At 36.6% G+C, this 20176-nt stretch overlaps 2 protein-coding genes across 2 annotated transcripts; one reads left to right on the top strand and one right to left on the bottom strand.

Annotated features, from left to right (window-relative positions):
• The first annotated feature begins 10459 nt into the window (after positions 1-10459).
• LOC113330386 lies at positions 10460-12025 on the top strand. Its single transcript, XM_026577214.1, has 3 exons — positions 10460-10538; positions 11331-11539; positions 11665-12025. The coding sequence occupies exons 2-3, from the start codon at positions 11351-11353 to the stop codon at positions 11755-11757; spliced, it is 282 nt and encodes a 93-aa protein (XP_026432999.1). The 5' UTR covers positions 10460-10538; positions 11331-11350; the 3' UTR covers positions 11758-12025.
• A 6013-nt stretch (positions 12026-18038) lies between these two features.
• On the bottom strand, positions 18039-18918 carry LOC113330721 (protein RADIALIS-like 4). Its single transcript, XM_026577550.1, has 2 exons — positions 18540-18918; positions 18039-18269 (listed from the first exon to the last, which is right to left on the bottom strand). Exons 1-2 carry the CDS (start codon positions 18842-18844, stop codon positions 18245-18247), a joined length of 330 nt encoding a protein of 109 aa, XP_026433335.1. The 5' UTR covers positions 18845-18918; the 3' UTR covers positions 18039-18244.
• Between the last annotated feature and the right edge of the window lie 1258 nt (positions 18919-20176).

Genomic DNA, 20176 nt, shown 5'->3' with positions numbered 1-20176 from the left:
GCTACGACCCAAAGTCGAAGTCTTTAATAAACAAATCTGTATCACACAGAAAAGTCTACTGTAATAGATAAATCTGTCTCCCACAGAAATACCTACGAGTTTTTGTTCCGTGTTTTGATAAATCAAGGTGAACAGGAACCAACTGAAAACCCGGACATATATTCCCGAAGAACAGTCTAGAATTATCAATCACCTCACAATAATCTTAATCGACTAGCGAAAAAAGATATTGTGGAATCACAAATGATGAGAAGATGTTTGTGACTTCTTTTAATCTTGCCTATCGGATAAATCAATCTCAAGCCAATCTTACGATTGTACTTAGTACGATAGAAACAGCAAGATCAGATCACGCAACTACAAAGAAAATAGTTGGGTCTGGATTCACAATCCCAATAAAGTCTTCAAGTCGTTAACCTACAGAGTCTCGGTAGAAACCTAAGGTTAAAGAAGAATCAACTCTAGCTTATACAACTAGTATCACACATGAGGTGTGGGGATTAGGTTTCCCAGTTGCTAGAGTTCTCCTTTATATAGCCTTTCAATTCAGGGTTTGCAATCTAAGTTACCTTGGTAACAAAGAATTCAATATTCACCGTTAGATGAAAACCTGATTAGATTCAAGCTAATATCTTTTAATTGTTAGATCGAAAGCTTGTCACACACAAATGAAATGCATGTTTTAGGTTTGTGTAACCATACCCAAACGTGTACATTTAGTTGGTTCAACAATAGTTAACCAAATGGTTAGCCATATGAGCACTTTCATATCAACCATATTCTTCTGTACCATAACTAGTTCAAATGACTCAAATGAACTAGTTAGAGAGTTGTTCAATTGCTTAGATCATATAGAAATATACAAGACAAAATCGAGGCAAAAACGATTTGATTCACTCGAATCGATTCATGAACTTTATAGCCACGGTTTGCAAATATGCATTTCTTAGTTTATATAAGTTTAAGTTCACGAATAATCGTTCTCAGAAAATAACAAACCTAAGTACGCGGACTGGTACGCAGACTTAAGTACCCGGAATAAGTTTGTTCTTAATTCACAAACTCCAGCAGATTTTCACGGGACGTGAACTTCCGATGGTGCGCGTACTGGTACATTGAATTTAGTTCCGGTTTTCCCGACCAGCAAAGCATGCATACTTTGTCTCAAGGAATAAGGACTTACACATGTATGAGATATCACACAATGTTTATATCCAACAATGGTTATATATTCTAAACTCTCATTTCAATCATTGAAACATTCTTAGAGGACGTTTTATAGTTGTTATTCACAAACCATTTTTCGTCAAAGCCATTTTCAAATAATTGAAACTTAATATGACTTTCATCACTAGTAAAGATGAACTTGGCCAGAGCGAAAGCTTACCAACATATAGTCTATATAGCAATACGAATTTTGTCTCAAGATAGGAGATAGAGTAGCTAGACTTTTGAGTGATAGATAAGTTCAAGTCTCCAAATACCTTTTAGTCGATGAAGTTCCACCAGTTCGTTGAGTAGTTCTTCGTCTTTGTATGATGATCTCCATGAAGTCTAGAGCTCAAGTACACTTTCTATCCTAGTCAGAGACTTAGCTATAAGTAGACTAGAAATCAAGACTTATAGTTTTGATCACTAACATTGACAAACATGCTTGAGATAGCAACGCATGCGAGTTCAACCGAGGAGTGCTCTAAATCTTCGTGAAAACTATCAATACATATGGAATATAAAAATAGATATAAAATTTTATAGCTTCTCTTCCACATGATCTTCTTGGTTCCTCAACATTACTCGAAATCTTCGTCACTTCCAAGTACTCCAATGATCCCAAAGGTTATAAGTTTAGTATCATCGTTGTTGAAAATCCGTAGCCATAACAATGAGAAAACAAGAATTCTCAATCATTGTTACACAGTGTCATAGTATTATTGTACATCATCAAAATTCACTTGTATCACAACTTCGACAACAATACTATGGTGATATGTATCACTCCCCCTTAGTCAATACTGCATCTCACATGGAAACCACTCCCCCTTACATAGTGATCCGAAAACCATATGTATTTGTAGTGTGAACTACACATTAATTCTCCCCCTTTTTGTCAATAAAATTGGCAAAGGTACGAAAACTAGTGGGATCTTAATGAAATTTCCATAGAGACATTTCATGACCAAAAGCAAGAACATATCAACTTTTTAGATGCAATCCATTCTTTTATCAATACATGCATATCGACAAATGAAAGACTTAACTTTTGACAAAGTATGAGACAATCATAGTTCATGGACGCAAACACACATATCCCATAACAAATTGCAATATATAAAACCATAAAGATTAATACTGCAAATATCATCTTCCAAAAAAAATTTAGAATTTAAACCAATAAACCTAAAAAAATGAAGATGAAAACGTTGGACATAGCTATGTGTAATCACAATAATGGCTATTCCAAACTCTAGTTATTCTTCTAAACAAACAATAAAAAGAATTTCTCATCAGAAGATTTACGAGATGTTAAGACCTTTGAAGAATTCTTTATCGTACCCGAACTCCTTGTCGTCAACAACCATTGGGACATAAGGTTCATGAAGATAGGAGTTAATATCAATAAACCTTTTTGATTGTTGTCGAACCAGGGCCTTCTGAATCTCATGAGTATTAAGCACAAAAGCTTTTATTTGTTGAATCTAATTTCGTGTCTCCTTCAACACTTCAAGAACATCAGAAAACTTCTGATAATTTGAAGGAACGACTCTTGTCTTCCTCACATTCCTTCTTTTTCTTTTCAAAGTTGGAGGCAACGGAGATTTCTCTTTTTCCTTCATGATTGATGGCTTAACAATCATATTAACATCTTTTCCATCATAAGACATGATGCTTGGAGTATCCATAAGAATATGGGTTTGTGAGAGGAAATCACAATTTAAACTCAAGAAGTAGTCTTGGAAAGAGTTTCAGAGAAGGAAAAAGGAATGTAGGGTTACACAACCTTTAACAGGTTCGTGCACGCACAACTCTGAACACTAGAAGGAGTAGAATTGTCGAGAATAACCCTCCTTTATTGATAGAGAAAACTAAGAAAATAAGAAACAAAACTTTTCCTAAAGCCTGAGAGGTGCACAACCTTGTCTCTTTTGATCAGGCACATGAGACAAGATACGTAACTCAATACAATCAAGTTGTGTTGCGGTGAACAACAATCTATCCACCATGTTCCTTTTGAGAAGAATCCATAGACCTCTGTCTATCAAAACGACTTGACCATACTTTCTTCTCTAATGGTCTTATTTTATCCTTGGAAACTAACTTCTTAGATGAAGATAAAATATTACATACCTCGGTAGTCTTTTGAGCAAGTTTAAGTTTGCTTGCTAATCGATTTGCTCTTCATTGAAGTTTGTTGACATGTCTCAATTTGTGTTTGTACTTGTAACACTTTGATAGTTCGTGACCTTTGAGTGAAAAATATGAGCACGTCAACCTTAGATATAATTCAGGCATCTGAGATGTGCAAGCTGCTAGACACATAGTTGAACCTGAAACATTATTCACAGAGTTTCCAATAGAAATTGCAGTTTCATCTTCCAGATTGGTTGATTTTTCTTCTGAAAGAATATCAAGATTGATGTATGTATTGCTACAAGTATCAAAACCAATATTTTCACATTGAAGTGCAACACTTTATTTTTCATCTTCATTAGAATCATAGTTGTCAGACATTTTATCAAGAGTTGCAACAAGACCTTTGTTCCCAGTGTATTTCTTTCGATTTGGACACTCATTTGCAAAATGACCAAAACCTTTACACTTAAAGCAATGAGGCATATCCTCGTCATCAGTTTCATCATTATACCTATTTTTAGGAGGAACACGATTACGTGGTTTATCTGATGACTTGGATTTATCTCTGGAGAACCGTTTACTTCTAAACTGTCTTTTGATCAACAAGACTGACTTGTCAAGATCTTCATCTGATGAATCAACCTCAGAAAGATCATTTTCAGAGATGTAAACACTTTTACTTTTATCAAGTAATTTAGTGTTCTTTAGTGCTTTGAAAGCAACATCCTTGCTAGACTTGGACGTATGCTCATGATTAAAGATCTTTAGCTTCCCACCAGAGTATTTCTGGACAGCGTTGCGAGATTATTTCCTTCAACGACGGCATGCTTCGTAGAATCGTATCTATATGGCAGCGATCTGAGAATTTTCATCACAATGTCCTTTTTAGGAATGGTCTTACCCAATGCAAAAGATGCATTAACAATTTCAGAAACTTTGTGATTAAACTCATCAAATGTTTCTTCATCTGCCATACGAAGGTTTTCCCAATCAGAATTTAGGTTCTGAATCCTAGCTTCTTTCTCACTGGTATTTCCTTCAAATACGGTTTCTAAGATATCCAAGGCTTCTTTAGACTTAGTGTACGTAGTCACATGGTGCTGAAGATCCGGGGTAATGACATGTATGATATCATTCAAGCCGCCAGAATTTTTCTTTGCGGCAGGAATTTCTTCTAGACTATATCTACCAATATCCTTCGGTATAGATATATCTCCTTCTGTATTAACCGGAGGATCATAGCCATTAACAACACGTACCCATGTTTGAAAATCACGAGCTTGAAGAAAAGAACGCATAGTAGTTTTCCACCATAAGTAGTTTCATCCATCGAAGACTGGTGGTACGTTTATGGAGATAAAATTTATGTCCATAGAGTCAGATCGCTACAAACAAAGACTTGTAAGGTCTTTAAACGTGTTTTCCTACTCTGATACCAATTGAAAAAGTGGGGGTACAACAACCACACCCAATATTCCGATTAGCAATCTGAATGGACTAACTTCAATATACTTTTAAGAGAATCAACTAGACAGTCAGACTCAATCTTAATAAAAGTATATCAAAGAGTTATATCTCTATTTCTCGATTTAATACTTACTCAAGCAAATATAAATCTGTGAGTCTAATTGAACAAAAGAGAAAACACTTGAACGGTATCAATAACTAATGTTCAAGGATCAATCAATTTCAATCAACAACCAAAGGCCGGATTTCCCAATTGATCGATTCAAACGCACCACCTGTGATATTTCAATTATATAACAAAATATAATGCGGAAAAGAAATAACAGAGACACCAGATTTTTTTTTAACGAGGAAACCCCAAATGCAGAAAAACCCCGAGACCTAGTCCAGATTGAACACACAATGTATTAAGCCGCTACAGACACTAGCCTACTACAAACTAACTTCGGTCTGGACTGTAGTTGAACCCCAATCAATCTCACACTGATCCAAGGTACAGTTGTGCTCCTTATGTCTCTGATCCCAACAGGATACTACGCACTTGATTCCATTAGCTGATCTCACACACAACTAAGAGTTGCTACGACCAAAAGTCGAAGACTTTAATAAACAAATCTGTATCACACAGAAAAGTCTACGGTAATAGATAAATCTGTCTTCCACAGAAATACCTACGAGTTTTTGTTCCGTCTTTTTATAGATCAAGGTGAACATGAACCAATTGATAACTCGGACTTATATTCCCGAAGAACAGCCTAGAATTATCAATCACATCACAATAATCTTAATCGACTAGCGAAAGAAGATATTGCGGAATCACAAACGATGAGACGAAGATGTTTGTGACTTCTTTTAATCTTGCCTATCGGAGAAATCAATCTCAAGCCAATCTTACGATTGTACTTAGTACGATAGAAACAACAAGATCAGATCACGCAACTATAAAAAAATAGTTGGGTCTGGCTTCACAATCCTAATGAAGTCTTCAAGTCGTTAACCTACAGGGTCTCGGTAGAAACCTAAGGTTAAAGGAGAATTGACTATAGCTTATACAACTAGTATCACACATGAGGTGTGGGGATTAGGTTTCCCAGTTGCTAGAGTTCTCCTTTATATAGCCTTTCAAATCAGGGTTTGCAATCTAAGTTACCTTGGTAACAAAGCATTCAATATTCACCGTTAGATGAAAACCATATTAGATTCAAGCTAATATCTTTCAACCGTTAGATCGAAACTTATCTTATTACACACAAATGAAATGCACGTTTTAGGTTTGTTTAACCGTACCCAAACATGTACATTTAGTTGGTTCAACAATAGTTAACCAAATGGTTAGCCATATGAGAACTTTCATATCAACCATATCCTTCTTTACAATAACTAGTTCAAATGACTCAAATGAACTAGTTAGAGAGTTGTTCAATTTTTTAGATATTATAGAAATATACAAGACACAATTGAAGCAAAATCGATTTGATTCACTCGCATCGATTCATGAACTTTATAGCCACGGTTTGCAAATATGCATTCCTTAGTTTATATAAGTTTAAGTTCACGAATAATCGTTTTTAGAAAATAACCAAACTAAGTACGCGGATTGGTACGCGGACTTAAGTACCCGGAATAAGTTTGTTTTCAATTCACAAACTCCAGCAGATTTTCACGGGACGTGAACTTCCGATGGTGCGCGTACTGGTGTGCAGACTTTAGTTTAGGTTTTCCTGATCAGCAAATTATGCATACTTTGGTTCAAGGAATAAGGACTTACACATGTATGAGATATCACACAATGTTTATATCTAACAATGGTTATATATTCTAAACTCTCATTTTAATCATTGAAACATTCTTAGAGGACGTTATATAGTTGTTATTCACAAACCATTTTTCGTCAAAGAAATTTCCAAGTAATTGAAACTTAATATGACCTTCGTCACTAGTAAAGATGAACTTGGGACAATCGAAAGCTTACCAACACATAGTCTATATAGCAATACGACTTTTGTCTCAAGATAGGAGATATAGTAGATAGACTTTTGAGCGATAGATAAGTTCAAGTCTCCACATACCTTTTAGTTGATGAAGTTCCACCAGTTCCTTGAGTAGTTCTTCGTCTTTGTATGTTGATCGCAATGGAGTCTAGAGCTCAACTACACTTTCTATCCTAGTCCGAGACTTAGATATAAGTAGACTAGAAATCAAGACTTATAGTTTTGATCACTAACATTGACAAACATGCTTGAGATATCAATGCATGCGAGTTCGACCGAGCAGTGCTCTAACATTATCCAACCATTGACTCCGACAATACGAGACGGTAGTTGGATAAACTTCGTTCCAATTGGCAATAAACTTGTCCAAATTCTTTTCGTACCTATCCTCGGTAAGAGACCAATAAAATTTCTCCAAATATCTTAGAAATTCCAACCAGTTTTTATGATTTTCCTCATGTTCTTTGTTCACTCGCTCTTTGATCTTGCCTCTTTCATCTTCTTCTTCTTCGGGAGATAGTTTGTTCTTGCGAACGTCTTCCTCTAGTTGAACAATCATTCTTTTCTTAATATCCGACTTAGTGGGTTCAAACGAGGCATGACAAGATTTTATCACATTATTACATATATGATATGTACATAGGAAATTTTATGCATCCGGGAAGACGTCGGATATTGCATTCATTAATGCGTCATCTTGATCGGTTATTATGACCCTCGGAAGATGATTTTCCGGGAAAAATAATTTCAATTGTCGTAATGCCCAATTATAATTATAATCCCTCTCGTTTTCCATTAAACACCAAGCCAATGTGCATGATACCTTGTCCGATGTTTGCCCCACGATGTTGAACAACGACATATTGTATTTGGATGTCTTGTAGGTGAAATCCATCATATGAACACCACACACACGTATGAGCCAATTTTGCAAGCAAAGGATGTGAAATGAATATTTGAAGGGGCTTGTTTCCCGATCCTCTTTTAATGATACGCGTGTAGTTGTGATCCCAAACTATCTTCTCAAATTCTTGCATAACGCTCCTCCCTTCCCATTCCACACTTCTAATACTTGCTTGCGCGCTATAAATTGTACTTAGAGAAGACACGTTCGTCCGATCCTTTTCCTTGAAGCCTCTGAGAATTTGTCTCGGTTTGATAAATGCTTTGGTCAATCTCTTTACATCCTCCATTTCATGAGGTTTTAGCTTCGCAACTAGGGAGTAACCAACAAAATCTTCCGGATCCGAATGGTTATGACGGCCAAACCACACCGTACAATCTCGTTCATTGTCCTTGTCTCATAAATGGGATACAAGCTTAAAGGGGCAATTATCCTTCCTCGTACGAGTCTTGTATACCGTATTAGTCTTCTTTGGATATGCATAACCCTTTCTCTTGTGGCTATTCTTCTCCTTGTATTTCCCACTTCTCTCGCAAGCCATCTCAAAACGGAACTTTGAACCTTGGGTATTCCTCACCAACACACACATGTTCTTAAGAGCCATCTCTTCATCCCAAGCAATTGCTTTCTCTTTAGATTTTATTCCCTACATAAGGACAACAATGGGAGATTATAAGGTTCATTACAAGCAATCCATTAGTAAAGTTCAAGATACTAGGTGAAAAGTATTCTTTGGTAACATACCAGAGGCATTTTATAGTATTCCGACGTATCCCGACCAAGCGGTCTTGCATTTGTTGGATCAATATATGTCACAACCTAAGGATCGAATGAAAAGAAAATAAATTAGTACCAAAAAAAGTAAAAGTACTATGCCGGACCACAGTTCCGACATGCTCGACCAAAGTTCCGGGATGGTCGAACTGAACCGAAACTGAAGACCAAATTTGAGAAGCTTCCGGGACTAAAATTTCATTTGAAATCAACGCCGTAAACACTGGTTCCGGCATGCTCGTTACCTATGGTTCCATGCCGGTACAGAGTGCCGACATGCTCGTTAATTAATCAACTACTCCGGTATTTAGCTTTGGAAGACACTGCTTCCTGTATGTTTTTCAAAAGATACCGGCATGGTAACCTTAGAATTAAACCATGCCGGTAGCATGTTCCATAAAATATTTCATGGTAGGTAAAAAGTAACTTTTGTACCGGCGTAGTTTTTTGGTTGAATACTATGCCGGCTTGAATTTCAAAATGGGGGATATCGAGTGGTCGGCATGGCCGTAGTATGAATACCATGCTGGTATGGCTGCTTCCGGCATTGTATTCATACCACGTCCACGCCAACACCGAGATTTTTCAGCTGCAAAAATGGTGGATTCAAAGAAAAAAATCAAATTTGTAACCTCTTAGCAGCTTTACCTGTGTATTGGGGATGCTTGTATGTTGTGCTAGTTTACTTTCTTGTGTAGGTTCTTCAAAAAACTCTCTATGCTCGTAAAAATCATCATTCAAGGGTGTTGTTGGCTCAACAAAGAATTGCAATTGTGAGTTGTTGGCATTAGCTGAAGATTCAAGATATGCTCCTTGTTGTAGTTGAGCTAAAGATTCAGCAACAACAATTCTCTATTCACAATCATCCTCCATTTTCACCAAAAAAAGTTCCTCTCAAATATTTTTTCTCTCCTTCTACTCTCACCTCACTCACCCAAATACAAATAAAAATACACACTAATCATTTAATAAATACTTAAGATTTTTTCTAATTATAATTAAACACTAAACCTGATTAGTGAAGGCTAGATTAGGAATTACATAAAATACTTAGAAAAGGGGTGACCCTAATTTGATATTTAAATCCAATTTTTGTACTTTTCCTCTATCCCCCAATTAGTTTTAGTATCCCCAATCGCGCATGGTCGGGGATATTAAACTGTCCATGTCGGCATCGAAAATCATGCCGGCATGAACAGTATAAATATCCCCAATTATATCCAATATACCCCAATTAATTGTTCATCTATAAGACTTAGCCGAAGACGGAACCTCCATCACTCTGCTATTCTTACCACATGTGTAAATCTCCACGTGCAAATTTTAACACTCATTGGAGCATGGTTTTTAAAAGCGTACACTTCACGCTTCGGAGCGTACGCTTCGCTTCAAATTTCAGCATTTCGCTCCGAAGCGGTCATGTGAAGCGCATCTTTCATGAAGCGTACGCTTCGCTTCAAATTTCAGCATTCCGTTCCGAAACGGTCATGTGAATCGCATCTTTCATGAAGCTTTTAAATTTTCGCCTAGTTTTTAAAGCTTTTAAAAGGAAAATATGAATGTTTTAAGGGGGAATTGAACACCCCACCTCCCAGTCATCTGGAGTAGGTTGAACTGGTGTACACACGCGTTGTTTTTGAAAAACATTAGACTTATATAAAATTTATATAGATATTATCTTCTTAATAAATTTATAATTACTATTAGTTACGACTAATTTATTTATAAGAAAATATCCGTTTCAAACATCAACCATGAAACGATGCTTCACGATTCGACAAACGCATCGCTTTCTAAAAACGAAAAACGAAAAACGTCAACCACGGTCAGCTGCACACTTTCAATACCTTGCATTGGAGATTTTTTTTCTTGATGTCCGCTTTTAGACATGATGGAACCGGCCTAACCAACATTTTATTGCATATAAAAACGCGGGAAAGAAAGTTCTGGAAAAACCACGCATTCCCGTTTTTCTCGTTTCCTCCGAATCACGATCTCGCAACCGCCTTTCGAGGTTGAACGAACAAAACCCTGGAACTATCTTGAGGAAGGTAAGTTGTTTTTTATCCTTTAGTACTTGTTATCATTGATTGTTTCTTTCTTTGATGTTCCTTTTCATTTCGAACATTGTTGGTTCAATCTCGTTTGATTCATTTTCGATGCTGACATAGCACATAAGGAAAACATCAATGATTAGGTAACTTATGGTTTGATTTTGCTAATAAAATGTTTTTAGGGTCGAAAGATTTAGTTCTCTTAATCATGCCTGTGAATTTTGGTCGAGTCTATGAGCCGACTAATATAACGATTTTGACTGAGAGTGTAGGGTTTGATATTACTATTTTCTTTAAGGCTTTCTTTTTTGATTCCACGCTCCAGATTTGTAGTTTTCATTTGTTTTGTATTTTCCTTTGATATGCCGAATTTGGCTGGTTGTCTAATGAGGAAGCACAATTAACCCATGAGCAATTTTGATTTAGTAGTACGGCTTGCAGAGTCAAAAGGCATACGACCCCGACTTACTTATGCTAGTGAATTTCCCATTTGGGGAGCATTTTTACTTGAAAAATCAGCTCATGAAACAATGGTTGGAACATTTATTTCCCTCCCATCAAATTGCCTGAATACATTGTCCTTCCAAATAAGATTGCAGCTGATGGATGAGATCCTAATTCCTAAGCATGCGGGTGTAGTTAGAACTTGTCTTGTTTGCTCATTAGGAACAACTTCATGTCTAGCAGTTGCATCTATTATCATTTTTTTTATAGTGTTCATGATGTGTAAATAGCATGGAGTTGACGAATTTGTGGCTTGCTTGTAATTATCTCTTTTGATTCTTTTAGTGAAGTCAGTATTACCTAAAATGGAATCTCAAAAAAGCAAACCTGAATCAGGACTGCTGCCAACTCCTGTAAATCCAGTCAGCACTTCTTGTCGAAAGAAAAAGTCAGACGATGCCAGTTTCTTAGCAGATTTAAGGGATCATATTGATGAGTTTGTGAATGCTTCTATGGACGAACACAAAACTTGTTTCAAAAACACCATTCAGAAGGTTAGTGAGTGTAGTTAGTCTGAACGCAAAAATTGGTTCTGTCAAGATGCACGGTTTGAAACATTTAACAATTCAACAATACATGTTTATAACAAGGATTAATAATATTTTTATGTGGATGTCAGATGTTTGGAATGTCGAAGGCTGTTGCGGAAAAGAATATAGGTGCCAAAGAAGTTGAGAGTGTTCTGCCCCTTCAAACAACTCTATCCGACTAAAGAAATCTCTCCCAGTTAATATAGTCAAAGATTTGGGGTCAGGTTTATTGTTGCACTGCAGATGGTGGTATGTATGCATCATCTAGTTTTATCCACTTTTTTAGCTTAATTTCTGTACTTTTTAGTTCTAGAGTTACGGTCTCGGAAGCTTACAGGCCTCGACCAAATAAATGTGGAAATATATAGTTGTGCTTGTAATGTGGTTCACCTAGAAGGTAGAAATGTTGGAATGAGTTTGTCAAGACACCAATGCGTAGCGATTTTTGAATGGTCCACACAGAAAGCTCTTTACTTTCAAAATTTAGTTGTACTATAATTTTGTTTCATCAAATGGGTAAAAGCTCTTTACTTTCAAAATTTAGTTGTACTATAATTTTGTTTTATCAAATGAGTAAGACCGGAATTGTCTTACGATCTTTCAATTGAGTTCGCTTGAAAAATGAGACCTTAATAAGAAAAGCTCGAACTGTTTATAAGATGTATATCCCCATTTATATAAATTATATAAAAGTTTTGCTGAAATGTCATGCTTAAAAGTTATTTATACGACCCAACAACTGTATGTGCCTTATATCTATTCAAATGCATGCATTTATTCGAACACTAATTTTGGGCATGCCTAAAACTTTCAAGACATACAAAGGACTAGTCCTAATTTGGGTGACCTTATAAGGGGTACCCTATGGGGTGGTTCAATTACCTATATGTCCTTAAATTCTCTAAATTACTACTACTCTATCCCTATCCCTAATACAAAAACCTATAATCAATAAACCAAAATCAGTTTCATATCCCTAACCCTTCTTCTTCCTCCTCCACAACAGCCGAACCCTTCTTCTTCCTTTTTTTTCATCGTATCATCGCGAAAATTTAATCGTCGATTCGTGAAAATTTAGTCGACGATTAAACTCATCTATATAATGGTTCGCCGTAAGCCAGTATCTCGTTCTAATCGAGCGATTGAACAACCCATTGAAGAAGAAGAAGAAGATTTAGAGAGTGAAGAAGAAACTCAAAATCAACCACAAAATCAACCGGAAGAAGAGATTGAAGAAGAACCAACTCCACAAATGAGAATAAGAAGGTTAGTTTTACAAACCCATATCGTATTTGATGTTTTTGATTGGTTTGATTGATTTAATTCGTCAAAATCATGTTTCTGCGGCGGTTACAGGGTATGGTTCGGCGCAAAAAAAATCTTAGATGTGCGCCGAGCTGTTCTTGAAACTGAACCCTGAAAGTGCATTTGAACGGCTCGGCGTATATCTGAAATCCGTTTTGAGCCGAACTTGGTGACACAGAGACTTATATTTAGGATCGGCTTATTCGATGGTGTTAGTTTTGTGCCGAATATGTTTTGTGAATTTCAGAAATTTTGCATGTGCGTAGGATCGGCTTGTATGGTAGTATTAGTTTTGTGCCGAATAATTGTTGTTCGAATTTCAGAATTTTTGCATGTGTATAGGATCGTCTCATATGGTAGTACTAGTTTTGTGCCGAATAAATGTTTGAATTCATAAGTCTAGATTCGGCTTATTCGATAGTATTAGGGTTGCGCCGAATATCATTGTTAAAATTTCATAAATTTTACTAGTGTGTAGGATCGGCTTATTTATATGATATCATGTTGCACCGAATACATGTTTGAGTTCATAATCATAGATTCGGCTTATTCGACGGTATCGGTTGTGAGCCGAATATATAGGATCGGCTAATAATTTTGCATGTGCGTAGGATCGGCTTGTATGGTAGTATTAGTTTTGTGCCGAATAATTGTTGTTTGAATTTCAGAATTTTTGCATGTGCTTAGGATCGGCTTGTATGGTTGTATTAGTTTTGCGCCGAATACATGTTTGAGTTCATAATCATAGATCGGCTTATTCGACGGTATCGGTTGTGAGCCGAATATATGGGATCGGCTTATAATTGTTTTGTGGTATGAGCCGATCCACTCTTTGTGTAAGCTAATAAAAATTTCAAGACATGATTCGGCTCATATGTGTTATTTCGGGTAAGCCGAGCCTTCTTATTTTCTTACAAGTTTTTGGCTTTCCAAATCTCTTTGTTGTTCGAATTAGTCTTATAACTTTCATACTTGTGTCAGGACCAATGCAGCTACAAAGAGGAAGAAGATGGAGGTAACACCTTCTACTTCTAAAACTCCCGATCCTAGAGGAGGAGGTAAGAAAAAATTGGGAGCGGGAGGTAGAGGAGGAACTTTAGAAGAAGTAAGAATTGAAAGACAAGAAGAAGGAATAACTGAAGATGAAGAAGTTTATGATAATCAAGAAGTTCATCAAGAAACAAAACCCCAAGGAAAACCCAAGAAAGACAAGAAAGGTAAGAAGGTGGCAGAACCCGAGAAAGAGAAGAACGATGATGATCGACGGATCACTGGTTTACACATTCCTGATGAAGATGACGTAATTACACCTCGATCAGATGGTTTGCCTCATGGTCTTCCGGAAGATGGAGGAAACATGTTGATTGGTTATGTCGATTCTTGGGCAAAGAGAATTTATGAGACTCCTGATCACAACCGTGCAGTCCGAGTATTGAGACACCAGAGGGCAGCGTAATGGAGTCTTTATGAAGAGGTTCCTGAGGTGATTGCTTACGTACAAGCCAGTGCTTTATGGCCTGCTATCAATTATGGACATAAGGAATATGATAGTGTGTCGGCCTCTGCATTTACCGAGCGCTTTTGTCCAGAAACTTACACATTTCAATTACCTTTTGGAGAGATGTCAATCACTCCTGATGAGGCTAGTAAGATTACAGGTCTTAAAACAAGGGGTGTAAGTGTGGATGCTGGTTTTTATGACATGAGTTGGGATGAGCTATACAATTTGTACCTGGAATGCCTTGGTTGGGGTTCAATGAAAACTGAGTTGGAGTTTTGTCGATCAGTTAAAGATGTCGATACCGTTTTCATACTAGGTGGCAGAAATAAGAAGAATAAGAAGATCAAGTTGACTAACTTGAAAAGGGAGTTTGAGAACACAAAGGAAAGAGTCACACAAGGTTTGTTGATAATGGATCCCGTCAAAGTGAAGCAAACCGGAACTGCCTACTTGCTTTATACTCTTGGTAGAGACATCTTTCCCGACACTACCGTAAACAAGGTAAATGCTAATTATCTCCAATTGGTAAAGAATATTGAAACTTGTAACAAGTTTGCTTGGGGAACGGCTACGCTCGCTTACCTGCTGGACCAACTTGCCACCGCGTCTAGGTTGACAAGTACAAACATCGGAGGGAACTTCACTTTGCTCCAGGTAACTTTTGGGAGTTCAGAGTATGGTTCGGCTTATAACCATAAAACCTTTTAAGCCGAAGTTTTTTCTTACTTGGTTCGGCTTATAATACTTGATCCATATAAGCCGAACAGTTCTCTGAGTTTGCAAACTTTAGTCTTACTTTGATGTTTCCAAGTAAAACTTGTTTCTATCAATTCAATTCCTTTGATTTTTTAATGTGGTTCTTTCGATGCAGGTGTGGATATATGACCATTTCCCAATTTTGAACTTGGCCAAAGTATTTGAGAAAGATGTCGATTATGTTGATACTGAGCCAACTGCAGCACGGTACGCGTACGAGGACTCCAAGAAAAGGAACAAAAAGAAGTTGGTGGCAAGTTTGAGAGAGACGTTAGACTGTCTTGGTGTTGATGATGTCGCTTTTCAACCATATGAGAATGAAGATGAAGAATATGAAGTTGTTGAAGATGAGGATATGCCGGTAGGTATGTATCATGGGCCATTGTGGTATCCCGGTGGTTATGTTATATACGATCCTAGGCGAGTACTCCGTCAATTAGGATGTGTCCAAAAGGTTCCTTTGTTTGACGAGAAATTCAGGTTGTTACCAAAGAGTGGTAAGGGAACTAAAAGCACCACTTCATCTTGGGAACCAAAGTATGATCCTGATCCCACCGTTGAGTTTTGGAATAATTTAGACAATCACACATTAGATGCGTCCAAGTTAACACCTTTACTTGATGATCCATGTGAAGAGGATCCGGGCTATATGGATTGGTATAACCAAATTTCTCATCCCTTCATTATCAATAAGAAAAGGCAAAAGATATCTGATAAGGGGAAGGCGAGGCCAATCAAGATCACCAACAAGTCTACTTCCGAAGATGTAGTCAAGGCTTTCAAGGTTATGGTAAGAATGACTTCACTTTATACTGTTTTCATATATTAGTTATGGTAAAAATGTCTTCAACCTCATGGTTATAAGTTGTTCTCAAATGAAAAATAGGTTGTCGCGGGTAGGGAGATGTTGAAGAAAATGAAGGCCAAACTTGGTTGCAAAACAACAATGACCGTGGAAGAACAAAACTACCTCATCCACAAGTGGGATGCAATCATCAACAAAGGACAAGGACCCGAGGAACCCGAACAAAGGCCTACCACTAAGAGGTCTCGACAAGTTGGTGAAGGTACAAGCCAAGTTGGTGCTACCGTCCAACCCGGTAATGATGCGTCGGAAGATGAAGACCAAGGTGGAAGAAGAGGTGGTCGTGGAACTAAGAAGAGGGGTCGTGGTTAAATGCCCTTTTATGTACACTTTTATGGTACACTTTTTCTTAAGTTTTAAGTACACTTTTATGGTGTTGCAAACACCTTTGCTTTAAGGTGCTGAACTTTGTTTTTAATGGTGCTGGGATTGGGTTATGGACACCGTCAATTTCATGTTTTAATGAATAGCTTAGCAGTTATGTGCCGAATTTACAGAGTTCGGCTTATCCTCTAATGTTAGTTACACGCCGAATCATTTGTCCTTCAGGTTCGGCGCATTCGATAATCACATTATGTGCCGAACTATGAACATTTACAGGTTTCGGCTTATACGATATCCTCAATATGTGCCGAACCGCGAACAATATTTTAACCCAAAAATTAACAAATTCATGTTCGGCTCAGACGATAATCATATTATGTGCCGAACCTTGAACATAAGAGGTTTCGGCTGATACGATATTCTCCATATGTGCCGAACCAGTAACAATATTTCAACCCAGAAATTAAAAAATTATGTTCGGCACATACGAATTTGGATATGTAAGCCGAATTAGTAATGATTCTATTCCGGGCTATTCAGGATGTTATGAAACTTTCATATAAACCGAACTAGTGTCTAGCAAAAGGGTGGGAATTGGAAATTATAGGTTCGGCGCATGCAGTAAACAGATTCAGTAAGCCAAACCGTTCATCAATTGGTAGATTCGGCTCATAGATGTGAGCCGAACCTCAACCTGTTTCGCCGAACCATGATTCATAATCTAAGAAATCAGCCATTTGGGAATCATTGGTGTAGTTGATGTGTATTTTCCTAGGTTTTTTAGATGATATATGACCCTCCTCATCCTCCATTGAATCAAGAATTATAATTTTCTCACTTTTTCCTTCTCTTTCTCTCCTTCTTAACCAAACCAAAACTTTGATTTGTTTTCCTCATATTTTTCATCTAAACAACTCTTATAATTCTGAAAATTATCTTAATCTCTAAACAAAATATTTAATCACTAATCAAGATTATTAACACTAATACGTAAAGGGCAGATTTGCCATTAAAAAAAATTTGGGTTAAGGGATTATCTGATTTTGCTATTCAACAACCTTTTTTGTCTTCATTCAGTATGCCTTGAAAGATTTTGGTATGCCCAAAATTATGGTTCATTTATTCTCTTCTTCTTTTTTCAGATTTTGGGCCTTTTAGATGAGAGACCTTAATAAGAAAAGCTCAAACTGTTTATAAGATGTATATCCCATTTATATAAATGATATAAAAGTTTTGCTGAAATATTATGCTTTAAAGTTATGTATACGACCCAACTACTGTATGTGCCTTGTGTCGATGCAAATGTATGCATTATTCTCTTCTTCTTTTTTCAGATTTTGGGCCTTTTAGTAAATAAATAACCTTCCCGCCACTTATTTCCATTTACCGACTCTGCATATTCCTGCCTTCTCCCATTGCTTTCAGAAATCGTTTTCAAGTAAGAAACTTTTCCTTCAGATCCTATATACTAACTTAAAACTCTATTACTTATGATTTAATCATAATGATGGGGATCGTCTTTATGAATACCCTTTAGCTTATTACAATTTGAGTTACCTTGTCAAATAATTTCGTAACCAATCAGTCATGTCATGTCAGGTAATGTTATTCATTTTTCATGGAACTTAGATCTTGTTTCCTTTGGAATTTGTCTTGGAATGAAATTCATCCCTGAGCATATACACAAATGACAGCAGAGGAACAAGCTGAAATCTATTACTACGGTTATTATTTATTCTTTCATTCTTAAGTACACTTGGGCGATTTTTAGAATCGCTTGAAGGAAGATAATACAGCCACAGGAACAAAATTAAGTAAATAATAAACAAGCATTAATGAAAATAGCTGGGTTCATTTTAAAAGGTTTAATTCTTGATGTACCATAGTTGTCTTTGTACTGCTTCTGATTCTTTGTTTTTTATCTTAGCTTTAGATACTTTAACCTGCAATTCAGAGAAACAGAGAAATGGAAATTTGGCATTAACTTGTCAGGAATTCTAATACATGATTGAAGTCAAATCAAATAGGATTAAGTGAACAAGAATCAGTTTAAGAATTTCAATCTTAGGGGTTACTGAAAAATTGCGGCTTCTCTAGTACAGTCGCAAAGTCTTGGGGTGTTTGTTCTCATCCTGAGTTCGAAACGCATTAGCGTCCTAGTTTTTATGGGTTGATAGAAAAATGTTGGAATGATTGAAAACTTTTTGGGTTACCTTTGTTCTTCGTCATTGATGTTGATGTTGCTTCCATTGTTGGAATAACCATGGTGATGATGGTAATTAGTATTAGTTGCAGTAGTGTTTTTGTAGTTGGGTAGGGGAATCTGGCCGGACTCGATATACTGGAGATCTCGAACGAGGATTTCATACTGTCTTTTGACTTCATCGACCGTTTTTCCACCCACTGCTCTCGCTACATTGTACCATTTATCCGGGGTGTCTTTATCATAAACTGCTAATGCTTTCTCAAAAGCTTTGTTCTGTTTAGCAGTCCATGTTGTTGAACTCCTAGAAGCCATTGCAGTTCTAGAGAGAGAGAATGAGAAAATAATGGGGTTTATGTTTCTGGAGATAGAGAACTTGAAATGGAAGATCAAAGTGGGTGTTGAATGGTGATATGAACGAAGAATATATATATATATATATATATATATGGGGGTTGAAGGAAGGGTTTTTGCCAGCTGGCTCAATCGAGAATAAATCCTAATGGAAAAGGATTCTTGGAATATATGTTGGAAAAAATACAGTTTTATGTGAATAAAAATTACTAATAAAAAGGTTTTTCCAAAAATAAAAACACCTTCCAAATTTTATCGGGTTAGGGTTTTATATATATGAAGAATTATTTTTTATTGTATATATATATAGAAAAACCTCTCTAATATCCCCTAGGGTTTATAGTACTTCTTCTTCGTTTTTCCGATCTTTGATACGGGGGTTTTAAGTGCTAACGATTCGTGAGTTTTCCGCTGCCAAGTTCTAGAAGGACAAGTTTGAATGTGCTATTCAAGCTTGTTAAGATTGTTGTATCTTGGAGGCAGATGTACCCGTAGGGCTATAGCATCATCTTTTTAGAGTGTAGCCGGGCATTCTTGTCTTAAGGACAGTATGTTGAACATGCGCCTCAATCTACCATTACCGTTTTCTTGTTTCCATGATGTTTAACAGGGATGTTCAAGTCATCAACAATTGAATCGGAGACGACACGAAAATCAGATAAGTACCTCTTATATAAATTAGTTATTTGATATAATATCAATTTTAATTGTTATTCACTAACATCTTAAGACAAGAATTTTCATAAACAACAATTAAAATTGCAGAATTGGGTTTAATGATTAGGACCGGTAAAGTGGAGCATAGGTCTTGATTTTTCATGAATCTAAATTTTCTTTTGAACCCTAAGAAGAAAATATGCACCACGTAATTATTTACATGGGTGTTCGTCCCAGAATCCATAACTGATTTGTTTGTGCGCACTTTGTAGACTAAATAAGTGTATGAGGGGAACATAAAATCTAGCTAAATATGAAGCTTTATTATGGACGTGAAAGAGCTTGTATGTGCTGTAAAATTGACTAATGAATTAGTGTCTAGCCTACTGAATCGAAAAGATTAATTCGTAAACAGCATGTGTTGTATAGTTTGTTTTAAAGATTGCTTATCTCTCAATTTCTTCTTTAAGGCCCTATATATCAAACGTGTTAGTAGGTGATAAGATCGAACCAAAAATTTATTTCAAGTAGCTGTTCGTTACCTTACCAGTGATAAATTATTCCCATACCTTTTGAAACCATAAATTTATTGTTGTATCGTTTTATTGGTATGTCACAAAGTTCTGATCGTTTTCA

The sequence above is a fragment of the Papaver somniferum genome, unplaced genomic scaffold, assembly GCF_003573695.1.
Source record: "Papaver somniferum cultivar HN1 unplaced genomic scaffold, ASM357369v1 unplaced-scaffold_118, whole genome shotgun sequence".
In the NCBI taxonomy this organism is placed as follows: Eukaryota; Viridiplantae; Streptophyta; class Magnoliopsida; order Ranunculales; family Papaveraceae; genus Papaver; species Papaver somniferum.
This window is presented reverse-complemented; position numbering and strand designations above follow the sequence as displayed.

Coding starts and splice junctions, on each gene's coding strand:
- LOC113330386 (XM_026577214.1), top strand. CDS start 11,351: ATGGAATCTCAAAAAAGCAAACCTGAATCAGGACTGCTGCCAACTCCT. Junction 11,540..11,664: donor TCAAAAACACCATTCAGAAG/GTTAGTGAGTGT, acceptor TGTGGATGTCAG/ATGTTTGGAATGTCGAAGGC.
- LOC113330721 (XM_026577550.1), bottom strand. CDS start 18,844: ATGGCTTCTAGGAGTTCAACAACATGGACTGCTAAACAGAACAAAGCT. Junction 18,270..18,539: donor ATCAATGACGAAGAACAAAG/GTAACCCAAAAA, acceptor TCTGAATTGCAG/GTTAAAGTATCTAAAGCTAA.